This window comes from Heloderma suspectum, chromosome 1, assembly GCF_057233095.1.
Source record: "Heloderma suspectum isolate Gila_16-S chromosome 1, 16-S_ref, whole genome shotgun sequence".
NCBI lineage: Eukaryota > Metazoa > Chordata > Lepidosauria > Squamata > Helodermatidae > Heloderma > Heloderma suspectum.
The window spans coordinates 301,570,207-301,585,713 of NC_139458.1; the positions used below are offsets into that span (position 1 = coordinate 301,570,207).

Here is a 15,507-nt window from a genome sequence, read left to right on the forward strand (position 1 = left end):
ACAAGACTGTTAGTGGAACAAGAAAGCAATAAATAGATTGCAAACAGAATGAAGAGTGTCTTTAAAACACTCTAAAGGTTTTGTCAAAATATCAACTCTTGAAAGCAGTGCCCAAGAAGAGCTTTCATTTGTAATCCCACAGAACTTCAGCCAGGAAGCTCACCCCATTGTCAACTGGACAGGGTACTAATTATCTGAGAAGCAGGGGGCTTGTCTCAGCTGATTTTTCAAAAGGTGTTATTTCTCTCTCCAACACCCCTGCTTTTTATAATTTGTGCAAGATGATCTGTCTGATACACTGGCTAGCATTTGCATATCTGACTGATAGAGATAGTTTGCCTATAATTTAATAGACTTGCTTGAAATTGTATTCAAGGACACAATGAAAATAAAATCAAATGGAGAGACCTGGGACATTGCCCAGCCAAATGTATTTATTTATAACCCACCTTTTCCTCCAAGGAGCCCCTGTCATGTTATTTTCAGATCAACTCTGTGAAGTAGGGTAGCCCTAAGAGGGCCTAGCTCAAGGTCTCCCAGAGAGCTTCATGGCTGAGTGGGATTTGAACCTGGGTCTCCCCAGTTCTAGTCTACCACTCTGACTACTATTCCACAGCAGCCCTTGTTCAAACAAATTCCTTTTGGTTTGAATGAGAGAGTTCAGAATATGGTTACCTTTCACACTGAAATCAGTGGGATTTAAATGGTGCTTGCTTTTTTGATTGGATCATTCCTATTCTTTAAGACAGGGGTGTGGTATTGGGGCCACATTCCAGGGGTGGGTGGGGTTGAAGACAAAAGGAACAGGGCCAAATATACCAAAAAAAATGTGATCATATTTTAGCATAAAGTGCTTACTGCCAATAATTAAGCCTTAGGGGAAGCATTTCAACTTTGTAGAATGGGGAAAACAGCAGAAAAGCCAGGAAACTGCCAAATGATTGGTGGTTGGGAGAAAAGGGATGGGGCCGAGGGAGTGGGTGTGGTCATCTGCAGAACTGCGGGCAGGCCAGATTTGCCCCTGGGCCTGATGGTCTGCACTAGGCACTGCATACTAATATCAGATCACCTCAGATTTTATAGGTGTTAAACTGAGTATTGCTGCTCTTCAAGCTATGTGAGTGCAGTATAACATACTCCGCAGCCTCTGAAATCATAGCTGGTACAGCAAAGCCTGTGAGGTAGAGCTACAGAATGATGGTAGGTTTGGGGGAGAAGCTTAGGATAGAGCAGTGTTGGGGAACCCGTAGCCCTCCAGATGTTAGTTGACTACAACTCCAGATGTGGGAGTTGGAGTCCCTCATCTGGAGAGCCAGACGTTACCCACCCCTGCGGTAGAACATGCTGAAGAAGACCTGAGTCATAGATAAAAACATTAAGAACTTGTGAAATCAATTGATGGTACAGATTAAGAGCAGATGGAGGATCATTGTTGTCAAGGGGAAGCTTGAAGTCCAATTTCAGGAGCTTGTCTCGGTATGAGCAGGTTTCAGCTTCCACAGAAGCCAAAGTGTTATGAACAAAGAAAGTGGAATTACTGTCAGGAGACAGGAGAAAGCCATCTCACCAATTTTATTCATTGTGTGGAGATAATAAATCAGTTGCAGTGAGCAAACAGTGTGTCTGAATCCAGTATAAAGGGCTGGCTTGGGGGCACTTTTGCAAATGGTGGTAGGAGTGCGTTTTGGTCTGGAAAGCCTCAAGGTGAGATAAAAAGCAGAAGAGCCATTTTAAGACCTGATCTACGTACATGCCAGTGTTGCTTCCCCACCCCACCCCACCCCACCCACACACATTTGATTTACAATGTCAAAAAGAATTAAAGCATCACTACTACCGAAAAACTAGGTTGGACATATTGACGCTGTTGTTTACTTGCCCTGCTCATCACAGCTGGAAAGCACTGCAGAAAATGCACATCCCATCTTGGGCAGCTGGGAAGAGGGCCGTAGCTCAGTGACCGAGCAGCTGCTTTGCATGTGAAAGGTCTCAGGGTCAAACTCCAGAATATCCAGGCAGGGCTGGAAAAACTCCTGCCTGAAACCCTGGAGAGGCATTGCTGCCAGTCAGTGCCGACAATACTGGGCTAGATGGACCCGTGGTCTGACTCAGAGTGAGGCAGCTTCCTATGTTCTCATGTGTGGTCACCTACCAGTAAAGCTGGCTCTGTGTGTATTTCAGGTGGGGCTGTCTAGGGAAAGGGAGCTTACAAAGGTAAGACAGGATCCAGTCACTATTTGCATCCTTTCCAAATGCATTATTCAGACCTTCCTGCTGTTTCTGCTGAACCCACTTCCCCATTAGCAGTCATCTTGCATGGAGAGCTGTGCTTGCTGTGTGTGCCTAATGGTGCAAATGAGGGCCCAGCCATATCAGGCCCCTAGTGTGTTACTAGCATTTGAAATGAGTCTGGGCATACCTCGGACAGATCTGTAAGGCTCTGTAAGAGATTGGGGGGGGGGCTTGTGGCTTGCTGTTGGACTACAACTCCCATTATCCCTCACCATTGGCTGTGCTGGGTAGAGCTGATGGGAATTGTAGTCCAACAACATCTGGGGGGCCACATGTTTCCTACTTCTGTTGTATAATAAGGGTGAATTCATTCTCCCAAGTGCTGATCCTTATGTAGCCAAAACAGTACCATCCACACCCAAGGGTGGAGCGGGGGAGGTACAGTCAGGGCCAGAAATATGGGAACAAGGATAATTGTTTTGGCAGTTGGCCTCTGTACACCACCACATTGAAATTGAAAGGAAACACACCCAGATGGGAGCGAAGTCAGGACTTTCAGCTGTAATTCAAGGGATCTGACATAAGTGGGGCACTAACCATTCAGGCAGCATAGCCAGTGGCATACACACACACCCATCGTTGGTGGCTCATAAGTAATGGAATGAAGGACTGACAAGCAGCTGCATGGCCAGGTGTGGCCTGTTTCCTGGGTATTCCATAACCAATCAAGCAGATTAAAGGCCTGGAGGTGGTTCTGAGTGTTACATTTGCATTTGGTAGCTGTTCACTGGAACTCCCAACATGAGGTCCAAAGTGGTGTCCATGTGAGTGAAGGAGGCTATCATTAGGCTGAGGAAACAACATAAACCCATCAGAGAGGTAGCAAAAACAGTGGGAGTGGCCAAGACAACAGTTTGGAACATCCTGAAAAAGAAGGAATTAACTGGCAAGCTCAGCAACAGCAAAAGGCCTAGAAGACCACGGAAGACAACTAAAGTGGATGACCGCAGAATTCTGCTCATGGTGAAGAGGAACCCTTTCACAACATCTAGCCAGGTCAAGAACGCTCTTGCGGAGGTAGGCATGTCATTGTCAACATCTACAGTCAAGAGACTGCTTTATGAATGTAAATACAGAGGCTTCTCAACAAGGTGCAAACCACTGGTAACGCTCAAGAACAGACAGGCCAGATTAGCCTTTGGCAGCAACACCTAAAAAAGCCTGCCCAGTTCTGGAATAAGATTCTTTGGACTGATGAAACCAAGAGTAACTTGTAGCAGAATGATGGGAAGAGAAAAGTATGGAGAAGGAAAGGAACAGCTCATGATCCAAAGCATACCACATCATCTGTCAAACATGGTGGAGGCAGTGTTATGGCATGGGCATGTATGGCTGCCAATGGAACTGGGTCACTGGGGTTTATTGGTGATCTGACTGCTGATAAAAGCAGCAGGATGAATTCTGAAGTGTATAGGGCTATACTTTCTGCTCAGATTCAGCTGAATGCTGCCAAACTGATAGGATGCCGCTTCATATTGCAGATGGATCATGACCCAAAACATACAGCAAAAGCTACCTGAGTTTCTCCAGGCAAAGAAGTGGGATGTTCTTCAATGGCCAAGTCAGTCACCTGATCTCAGCCCAGTAGAGCCTGCTTTTCACTTACTGAAGGCAGAAAGACCTACAAACAAGCAGCAGCTGAAGGCAGCTGCAGTAAAGGCCTGGCAAAGCATCTTGAGGGAGGAAACTCAGCATTTGGTCATGTCCATGGGTTCCAGACCTCAGGCAATCATTGACTGCAAAGGATTTTCATCCAGGTGTTAAAGGCGACCCTTAAGTTTGAAATGATGTTTGTTTGTTCCATTACTTCTAAGCCACCAACGATGGGGGTGTGTGTATGCCACTGGCTGTCCTTCCTGAATGGTTAGTGCCCCACTTTTGTCACACCCCTTGAATTACAGCTGAAAGTCCTGACTTCGCTCCCATCTGGGTGTGCTTCCTTTCAACTTCAGTGTAGTGGTGTACAGAGGCCAACTGCCAAAACAGTTATCCTTGTTCCAATATTTCTGGCCCTGACTGTATCTGCAGGTTAAGAGAACTCTTGAGGGTTGCAGAAGTGAGGGGGGGAAAGTTAGGAAAAAGTGAATATTTAGCATGCTCAGTGGGCATAGAATACTGACTGACTGTGGGGGAAGGGGTGGAAAATTGAGGGTGGGGGAGGGGGGAAGGGAATGAAAAGAAACAGAGTATTCTGGAGGAGGGCATGGGTGGCTAGGTGGAACCATGGGCAGAATCCAATGGTGCCCATCTGCTAACAGAGCTGGCCACCAACTGTGGTCTGCACACAGCCAGCCCTGCCACTTCCGGGCTTCAGGCACCCCCTACCGTTTATGGGAGACAATTTAGTGCTTCTGGAGGTGAGACCCAAAATGAGTGGAAACACTCATTTCCTGAAGGGGACAGGTTGGTTGAACTACTTTATGTGAGCTCTGCCGACCTGCCCCCTTTCAGAAATGAGCATTTCCGCTAGTTTTGGCTTGCCTCCAGAAGTGCTAAAGTGCCGTTCCGCAAGCAGAAGGGGCTGCTTGCAGACCGGAAATGTCGGGCTGGCCAGGCATGCAAGGGCAGTGTTGGATTCTGCCCATAAACAGGAACCCTCTACAATGGAACTTTTTTTTTTTGCAGGTCCCACTAGTTCATCAGTTATTCCTGAGTCCCTACCCAGCAAATATTTGTTTGTTTCTTTAAAACTTTATATATACCACCCTTCATCCCATCAGGATTTCAGATAGTATGTAGAATTATGTCTATTATTATTTTAAAGACAAAAGGAAGCAATGTGATATGACAGTGGCTCTGGTAAACCAGTGGCTTTGAATTTCAAGTTGCGTTTAGAAATATGCTTTAAGAATGTGCGTCTCTTGCTATACATTTTGGTGCCTCCTTAGGTCAGGCTGCAATCCTATATACCTGGGGGTAAATCTTATTTAACTTAATGGGGCTTAAGTTAAGCCTTCAAAAAGTTTCAATTGTAGGCATTGTTTAGGCATTCGAACCAGAAATGGCAAACATGCTCCCTTTTCCACGTCAGACTTGAATATGGAACCAACAGCAGCGAAAGCTGTGGAACCTATTCTAAGGCGTGGGCTTGAACCAATGTATTCTGATGTTTTTTGGTGAAATGCCAAAGCAGTTTGCTTCTTACAATGAAGATATATAATTATATTGTTGTGAATTAGTAATTGTTTATTTCCACTTCCAGTCAGGTTAGCAGATTAGATGAAGCGATGGCGTGTTTCAGTGTCAAGCAAAATCCTTTGATTTGCTTTGATCTTTTGGGAGAGGGCCTGGGAAATAAAATAAATACTTGACTAATTTATTATCTTGCTTGGTTTTTTTAAACATATCAATAACAAAGCAAAGCCTTGTCAAGTGCTGAGGAAACTGGAATTATCCTTACATATTTAACGATGTTGGGGTTATTTCTTTATATATCACTAGCTTGATTATACTTCACCTCTGACTATAAACATTATAAGTGGGGTGAAGCTTTAAATAGGTTACTTATTGTCTTCTTCTTCCCTTTAATCTCTAGGATTATGACTCATTTTTTGAATCCAAGGAAAGCAACACCGTCCTTACATTTCTTGGCTTGAAACCTAGTTTGGCATCAAAGGTGAATATTTCATGATTTGAAGCACAACGAGATTCAGCTTGTCATTTTCAGTGTGCGTTTTCTTCTGTAAGGGATGGTGCACCCTGTGATCAGAAAAATAAAGAAAGGCGCATGAGGTATTCAGACAGCATCTGAACCTTAAAAAAACACAGTTATCTTATCATTCATAAATGCGTAATATCAAGATGCGCTCAGTTATTTCCAAGTAGCTCAACTGATTTTAATTATGCTCCTTGGGGTTTAACTCTAATAGAACTTCAAAGAAGTTGGCCTTCCTTTCTTGGAACATGCATGATATCCCTTTGAAATTTGTTGCAATCTTATTGGATCCACTAGGAAGCTAGCCAAATCAGGCTGTTTATGTAACACAGTTACACAACCATTTGTAGCTGATTCATTTGGAATCCCCTCTAGGTAAAGCTTGTAGCATGTTCATGTGAGGCAGGACTTGACCTGCTTGACCTTGTATTGACGGTCTTGCCTGCTCTCCCTGAAATGTTTCAATGGCCCCAGAGACAATTTAGCCTCAGCTACATGCATTATGACCCATGAATATGCACCATTGCTTTTAGGGAGGCAATAAATACTAAATGGCTTGGGTCCAGGGTACCTCAAGGATCACCTTCTCCCATATATGCCCCCCCCATGTGGTCCATTCAGTATCCAAGGTCTTGCTCTATGTGCCTTTGCTCAGTGAAGTTTGGTGGATGTCTACTAGGAGCAGGGTGGTGGTACCGACTTTGTAGAATGCTGTCCCCAAGGACCACTGCCAGGCTCCAACATGGTATACCTTCAGATGCCAGGTCAAAGCCTGGCTTTTCAATTCCTTTGTTTTTGGTTTGGGTATGTGTTGGCCTCTGATTTGCTTGATATTGTTTCTGTTATTTTGCGTGTTTAATTCCTGCTGGTGATGTTTTTAATTGAATTTGTTTCTTGCAGTATGCTTGCTGTGATTTTTGTTTAGTTGTGTATTTTGATGTTTTATTAGCCACTTGAAGTTGTTTTTATAATATACAACACTTTACAAGTTTTTAAAATAAATGACTATATAATTATAATATTCTTTTTTAAAAATTATAGGACTCAGAACCTTAGAGAAGTTCCTTGAGGATTCACCAAGCACATTGTCTGGGTGAATGAAATCCTTGATGTTCAGCACACAACAACTCTCCTAGTGGATCACTGTGACACAATCAATATGCACCATCAATATTTTGCTTGACACTAAAGAGGTGACATAAGGCTGTGGATACAAAACGGACTAAGTGATGGAGGTGGTGTTGGGTGCTCTTCCTGCTTTGCAAATATATCTGAAGTTGATGCTGGGAACTATTGTTCTAAGAGGTGATCATGTTCCATTTGAATGATGACTTATATTCTCAAAATGGTAGGTGGGTATTGAAACTAATTGTACATTGGTGTATTTCTGAGCTTCAGATGTGTACTACGTTCTGAGCTGAGATTTATGACAGACATGGCTCTATTATTCTTGAACACAGTTAAACATGATAATAGACAATGTTGAGCTACAACTGTCTCAGTCCAAAACACACACACCCCGCCCCGCAAAGGCAAGATTTCTATTTTTAGAATATCGACTAATTGTGCTATTTGTGCTGAAATGTGCTTAATTGACATACATGTGGCCTGGTGATTCTTCCCACTTGAAAAAATGAAATCAGAAATCTCACATCTCCTGTGGTTGATATGCAGCAGTCAGTTATAAAGCCAAGAACCTTCCTGCATATACACCTAACTTCAGTTCTGATGACTTTGTTTGGACTTGTTACTAAGAATAATCTGAAATGAGATGTTCAACAAAACCTACTTCAACTCTACAAGAGGATACTAGGCATGTCTGTCATTTTGAGCTGTATTACATGCATTTGCCAAATTTTATATTTATAAATGAAAGATATTCTTATACCTTACAAGCAGTTGTATTGCTTATGAACCCTATTACTGTCAATGAGATTAATTTTAGAACAAAGGTTTAAACCTGTAGTGTTCTGTGTACTGTAATCAGAGTCTGTAAGAGCCAGAATTTTAAGCAGATGAATAGTTCTGTCGCCTTAAAGGTGGAGGGTATAGGGAGGGTTCTTAAAAGACAGAAGCATTACTTCCTGCCTGTAAAATGTGTAACTTTCCATGGTTGTGCTGGATGAGATTAGTGTGCTTAGCATCCCAGTTTTGAAACGTAAGTGACAGTAAGGGTAACATATTTTAGCCCAGTTGTATATCTATGATGTATCTAAATGAACAGTGTGGGACTGAACAATGTCCATCATCCTATGCATGTCTACTCAGAAGTAAGAACCATTAAGTTCAGTGGGACTTATTCCCAGGTAAATGTGTATAGGATTGCAGCTTGACTGAGTTTTAAAAAACAGTTTCATTTATCATTTGGAGCTTCAACACCTTGTTAAAAATAGCACCCATTGATCACTGAAATTTTTGCTGAAACTTTCTTGTCAAAGCAATTTTATAATGCTGTTCTTTTTCTGTTTTGGCTTAAATTTCTGGCAGCTCCTGTTTGGGTATTTTTCTGCCATTGCCCATGGCTTCTTTACAAATTGTCTCTGTACTAGAAGACAACTTGGCTTACAGTTGTTCAGCTGACAGCTCACATCCCGCTTCCCAGCATGCTGCCTGTATGCTGGGAAGAACTAAAATGTCAGACTTATGAAGATACAGTCCGAAAGTCTGCTCATTTGCTTTACTGCATTGCAACTGAAAAAATCTACTTTGAGAACATCAGCAGAATTTCTCTCTGTGGATTAGCTTTCTTTTCACTGCCTAGGTTCTGCCGCTACCCAGAATGGGTCCCTAGGAGGAATGAATAATATCTGGATATTCAAGCATATCATTTTATACATAAACACTTGTGTGTCCTTACAGTAAAGCATGGAATGGGGAAGATTTCATTACTAACTTGAAATTTGGATGATCTGATTTAAAGTTCACATTCTATGCTACTGTCCCAAAGACAAATACAAGTCGAAGTTCACAGACAAACGTTAGTTGTGCTTAAACCCCATTAGTGGGACCAGTTAGTTGTATTTAATTTTAAGTCCCATTCATTTTAATGAGATGTAAGCATGACACAGGGCCAAACTACACATTGTGCATATTGCATAGCATGTAGCTGCATCTTGTTAATTACAGGCATGTGGGCAGGGTGATTCTTACTTTGGATCCAGTGTGCACCAAAGGGAGATTCATCTATTCACTCCCCAGTTGCATTCTGACCAAAAAGTGTACCTCCTACACAGCTTGGAGATTTAGAAAAAATAACAATTCCCACTGGCACCAAAATTCCCATTGACTACATTCAAAGTAAGAATGCAGCCCCCAGCCACACCCCTCTGCACAACTTTAATTAATCTAACAACCAAAGATGTAGCTACATGCTACCTAAACAATAAGTGTAACGTGTTTGGGCCTGAGTCTTTGGGGTTGAGGCTAAAGGAGTTTATGAGGTGTTTTGCTGTGACAGCATGTGCTCCCCCACTTGATCGGGCTTTCTTCTTACCTTTGATCAAGATGCCTTCTTTTAGTGCGCTGTGGATCAGAGCAATAAAATAGTTCAGATATTGGTCCTAAAAATACACAATAAAAAAGACAGAAAGTGAAGCCACCCTGAATCAACCATTAAGAAGCTCTAATGGTACAAACACAGGTAATATGAAGTGCTTATATGAGCCCCATATAGTTGTTCAAAGCTCAGGGAAGTTTCAAGTGCAGTTTGTTGTCAGGGCAAGATGGGTTTGCTCTTCCAAGGGGGCACGAAAAGTTTAACAATCCACTGTGCTACCCATTCCACTGTGTGTGTGCAAGCCCTCGAGTGTGATATAGTAGCTCTTTGGATCCTAGCTAACTTTAAAGATATTTGTGATAGGCAAAAGGTGCATCATTTTAAGATGCCTTACATGCGTGTGTGTGGGTTTTGGAGGAAGGAGCATATGCAAGACTAGATCAAAAGGGGTCCAATTTTCATGCCTGTATCAGTTTGCTAAACTCACCGGTGAATACTATTTGATTTTTAATGCAAAGTTTGGCTTTCATTTTTATATTAAATTTTTGTAAAGTGCTTGAATTCTTTTCATTTTATTTTCATTATATCACATCCTTGTTTTGAGTTTTTTCAAGATGTAATTATTACAATGCATCATTTCAGTTTGTTCTCAGAAAAATAGCCTAGTTTCTTTTGTTTACAAACCTCTTAACTAGCCAGTTCTTTGGTGTCCCAGCCCTCTAATGATGTGCTCATTATCAGGAAATAAATAGGTTTGTTAGTCAGATATGGCCAAAAGACTATTTCTGTAGCCTCCTGTACACTTACGGAGCTGTTCCTACGTACTGTGTATGCTGTGGTTAAACTTTATGGAACACTGCAGTTCCTCTTATTTATTTATTTTTAAAATATAGCAGTACCTTAATTTGTAGATGTCATATTTGGTGGTATTTATTTATTTGTAACATTATTTCTGAGTCTCCTTCTGGCCCAGAAAAGCCCCTGAAGGCCACTTGTAATTTAAAACTGTAAGGCAATGAATTTACCAGCTTTGAAACATCACGCATGCCAAAATTAAGAGCAGGAAAAAAATACTAGAAACAGTCAGAGGAGCTATTTAAAGCCACTCAAAGCCAAGCAGAATGAAAAGGTTTTAACCAATCACCAAAAATTCAGCGAAGAAAGGGTCGGCCTAACTTCCTTCGGGAGAGGTAGTATTTGCACAGTTGGGGTGCCCTGTCCCATGTTCCCAACAGCCTATACTGCCTTACTAGAAGGCCAAAGAAAGTTTTGAATTAGGGAATATATACACACATACACTCAGAATGTGCAGGGTTTGCAAATGTGAGGGCAGGGACCGCTTGCAGGTGGCTGGGCAGGGAGTGCTTTATTTTATTTATTTATATCCCACCTTTCCTCCAAGGAGCCCAAGATGCTGCATATGATCCTGCTCTCCATTTTCTCCTCACAACAACCCTATGAGGTAGGTCAGCCCAAAGTCACCTAGTGAGCTTCATGGCAGAGTGGAGCCAAGAACCTGGGTCTCTCCAGTCCCAGGCCAACACACTTAACCGTGCCGCCGCACGTTACTCTTTCCCCGCCTGTAGGTTTCCCTGCAAATGTTCTCCAGACCTCCAGCTGGATCCTGAAAATGGAGCTAAACGTAGGTGCAGGAAAAAACACCGAGGGGGCATTTGCAGGGAAGAATCAAGAGCACAGCCCCTGGGTTCAGCCTGTTTTCATCCCTGGGCACCTGCACTGTCGGGGAATGGACGTAGGCAAAACACAGAATAAAGCAGTCTCTATTGAAATCTCTTCATGGTTCCTATAGTTTGAGACTGGCCTTGATCTGTTTATAAATATCCTCTTCGTGTGATCACCTGATGTTATTATTAGCTCCGGTGAAAGTCTTTTTCACACACAGGAGAAAGCCACATTGGGCAGGGGAAGAAACTGTGCGTTTGTTTGGAGAAGTAGGTCACGTCCTTTTCAAGGTATAAATCAACATTGCCCTGTTGGAGCAAGTGAAGTTATATCTGCTTAAAAGCATCACCATTTATGGGGATATAGCCAAGCTGGAAGTCACTTTGATGTGGAAGAAAAAGAATCAAAGCAATTAGGCAGCTCTGGGACCAGTGTGCCTAGAGCAGCCTTCCTCAACCTGGCTCCCTCCAGATCTTTTGGACTATAATTCCCACCATCTCTGACCTCTGGTCATGCTGGCTGGGGCTGATGGGAGTTGTAGTTGAAAACATCTGGAGGGACACAAGTTGGGGGAAGCTGGCCATAGAGCTTTAACCAAATGGTCCATTTCAGTGGGATAGCACTGATGTGAGGGAAGCAGGGCCTCCCTATCAGGGCAGTGAGACGGGCTGGTGGTGAAGGAGCTATCAAAGGTCTGGGAGAACACAATAGCTGTGGTAGTGACTCTCACAAACAAAAGGTGGCCGTGGGGTTACTCACAGCGTGGAAAGGGAAACAGGAAATGCATGACATTTCAGAGTTGCTGATAAAAGAAAGAAGAAAGGAGAGGTTGAGGAAGAATCCCCTGCCTTGAACTGAAGGGTGAATTGGGGAGCAAAAAGGCAGAGGTCCTGAAGCTACCACAACCCATCTCTGGAACCTGAGAGCAAGACAACAGCAGCCTCCATCTTCCACATGTATCATCTCACACACATGCTTACAGGTCCTATCGTAATGATAACCTCAATGTGAATACGCAGTTGCCAAAAACCGTCAGTAATTTAAAAACACACTGTACAACTCTCGTGCAATTTCAATGATTGTGCAAAGTGCAGGTTGTTTTTTCAATTCCTGGGTTGTTTGATTCTTTCCTTCACCCGCTCCCTCCCTGTATCCCAAATGCCTTTGTGGTGCTGTAGTACTAGCATGTAGAGTAGTTGGGTGTGGTTTTTTTTACCACTCCACTCCCCACCTCTGTAGCATAGTAAAACAACATATGAACAACCCACAGTTCTGGATTTGCGCATAACAACAACCCAGAGTTAAAATAACCGAGAGTTCACAACCCAACAACAAACCATGGGTTCTCTTGCTGGGTTGTTCATGGTTAACGACCCATACTTAATCCATAGTTCCAGATTCACACATAATAACAACACAGGATTCAACAGTCCATACTCTGGGTTGTCACATGTGAACCAGATCAGAAACCGTACTGCATACTCTGCAGCCATTGTCATCTTGGCTACTGAAATCATCTTAAATCTTAAGGCCTGCTTACTCCCACGTGAACCTGACCAAATGTTCAGCCTTTTTGTGGCTCTTTTCCAAGTCCCCCTGCCTTCAGAATTTAGGTGTGTGGTATCCAGGGAAAGGGGCTTTTCATTTGCAATGCTCTGCTTGTGCAACATTGTCCCCAGGGAGGCTTGCTGGGTGCTGACTCTTTTCTTGCTTCATTGCTGAGTAAAGACCTTTCCATGTGTCCAGGCCTTTTAAATCAGTCCCTTCACCCCAGCTGCTGTATATTTTTGCTGATCTGCTCTTATTTATTGTTTGAATCGCCTAATTACAAGCTACCCTAGAAGCAGGGGAGTGGGCATCAACTGTTTTAAATAAATTAGTACAAGTGCGACCTGCAACAAAATGTTGCAGTTGATTCCCTGGTGCTTATATAATGGCTTTGCTAGGCTTTCATCCCACACTCTTTCTCCTCAGCCCTCTTCTATATGCAAGTGAATGCATGCACCATTTGTTTTTCCATATTTGTTATGTGTGTGTGGGGGGGGCTTTCTTTTTAAAAAATGAACTTCTGCAAACCTTGGGCTTCCTCCAAACTTGTGGATACCTCCCTCCTGTGTGTGGGTTGTGCTGTTTTGACTACAAAAGCTGGCATTTGGAGGATTGAAATCATTATTAGTATATATGTCAGGGGTAGGCCACTCGGTGTCTTCCAGATTGTTGGACTACAAGTCACAACAGCCCCAGCCACCATGGCCAATGGTCAGGGATTATGAAAGTTGTAGTCTGAAACATCTAGAGGGGGGAACGCCAGAGTTCTACGCATGCTCTAGTGGGCCCGTGGAGCTCAGTCTATGCGGGTGCCTCCATTCATGCCAACAGATATGGGGAAGGGCTGCAGCTCAGTGACAGAACACTTGCTTTGCATGCAGAAGGGCCCAGATTCATCTCCAGGTGTGATCTGCTGGAACAGATCCCTATCTGAAACCCCAGAGAGCTGCTGCCAGCCAGTGTGGGGGAAACTGGTGGCTCCAATTGTGGTGTGGGTATGAATCCACTCTGGATTGTAGAACTCTCAAGGAGCTATCCAAGGCGCTGAACCCTATCCCCAAAATAGGTTCAGCACCTTAGCTACCTCTCTAGAGATCTGGCTGGTTCTGAAACCAAATGTATGCACAGCCCCACTGAAATAGGAGCCACCAGCCTCCCCTGAGCCAGTTTCCCTGTCATACTTCTTCTCCCACTTTGGAAATGAAGGGTCACTGTTTATGGACCACACCCTCCTCAGCAACTATTCAAAGCGCTTGTGAAAAGTAAAGAGCTGCAATGACTTGCACTGGGCAAAGGAGCCGTTCCTTTATTTCCTTCTCTGTTCAGGTTTGCAAATTCCTCTTGTAATCTGTAAAAGGCTATTTTTAAAGCCCCTGAGGACTCTAACTCTAGACATGCCTGCATCCCAAGGCAGTGAGGAGGATCCTGTTACAAATTATATTTGCTGAAAACCTGTGAGATCCTTAGGTGAACATTCTTTCCTCCCACCTATCAGCTTCTTATCGCTTCTCTTTCTTTGCTCTGGAAATAGTTTTAGATAACTAAGAGGGTGGCTGTCCAGTGTTTCTGTCTCCTAAGAAGTGGTAAAGGTAGCCAGATGCTTTCTTTCCATTATTCGAAGTTACAGGGCCAGCTGCCTCAGAGGTGCAGCCACAAATGACCAAGGGTAGCATCCAACCGAACACTAGTGCTAACATAAATTACATTGCGTTCATGTAAGGGACTTGTAGCGCAACTCCAGTAGCATTAGCTGGCACACCTAATGCTATTGGTGTTGTGCTAAAAGTCTCTTACATTAGCACAATGCATCCCACTGGATACTGACCAGTATTTAAGGTATATTTCCGTACTATTTGCATACTGCATCAGCTGTGAGGGATGTATAGCTGCATCTTTCCTGTCACTGCTCTGTGTGTATTCTAAAGGGGAATGTGGCAAATTACAAACACATGTATTCTTCCCAAACAATGGTACTGACAATGGCATTTTCTGTTCAGGTATCTACCTGCAACCAAAATGAGAAGCCATTCTTGGATGGAGGTTCAGCCCCACCAAGTCAGGTTCCTATCAGCTCTGTTGACTCGTGCATGTTCATCATCAGTGACTGCATTACTCAGTGATGACTTGCATCCATGAAAAAACTGTCACAGAGCACCTACTCCAGGCAGAGTGTTGATATCACCTGACATCACCTCAGACATGATGCTTTTCATATAGGCAGTTTACACCTTCAGCTGTGAGTCACCAAATATTGAGTGATCAAGTGATGTACATGAACCATTCGTACCCATCCCTTCCCGTCTATATGTGGTGTTTGAAATTAGTTCTGTGGCAGTCACAGGCAATGAGTCGTCTATGTCACTTTTACCAGTAGTACTGTGTTTCTGTGATAAAGCTTGGGTTTCACCAGTATACTTAGCATTGAGGCACATCTACATTTTCACTGGCTCCTAGTTCAAGGCACCAACCAAGAGGTCTGGGGAACGCTTCTTGAAAAAGGCAGGTACATCATGGAGAAAGCCAGGCCTGTTGAAGCATAACACCTTGGTTTGTGCAGGTGTTGCAGCATGCATTTGCCCCCATTCTGTGCTCCTTCTGACATGCCCTTGACTGGGCAGACCACTGCAGCTGCATCTTGGGGCATAGGTCACTGGCAGGGATAAAATGCATTGAGTGCATCCAGGCCTTGAAAAACACCACAAGGGCACCTTGTTATGGCTTCTAATGCTAGGCCTAAAGGCCTAATATGCAGCAGGTCCAGTGTCGTGGTGCTGAAATGACAGGAAAGTCTGCTCCTGCCAGACTTTTACCCAACAGCCAGCTGTTAGAGAGG

The 15,507-nt window shown here is 43.5% G+C and overlaps 1 protein-coding gene across 2 annotated transcripts in view; it reads left to right on the forward strand.

The window, feature by feature from the left end:
- The window catches only part of SH3BGRL2 (SH3 domain binding glutamate rich protein like 2), a 43,391-nt gene extending 31,460 nt beyond the window's left edge, over positions 1-11,931 (forward strand). For both annotated transcript variants that reach the window (XM_084826973.1, XM_084826974.1), the window contains 2 exons: positions 5,828-5,908; positions 6,989-11,931. In XM_084826973.1, coding sequence (XP_084683099.1) covers positions 5,828-5,908; positions 6,989-7,003 — 96 coding nt within the window. In that variant the 3' untranslated portion in view covers positions 7,004-11,931. The remainder of the gene's footprint in view (positions 1-5,827; positions 5,909-6,988) is intronic.
- The last annotated feature ends 3,576 nt before the right edge of the window (positions 11,932-15,507 follow it).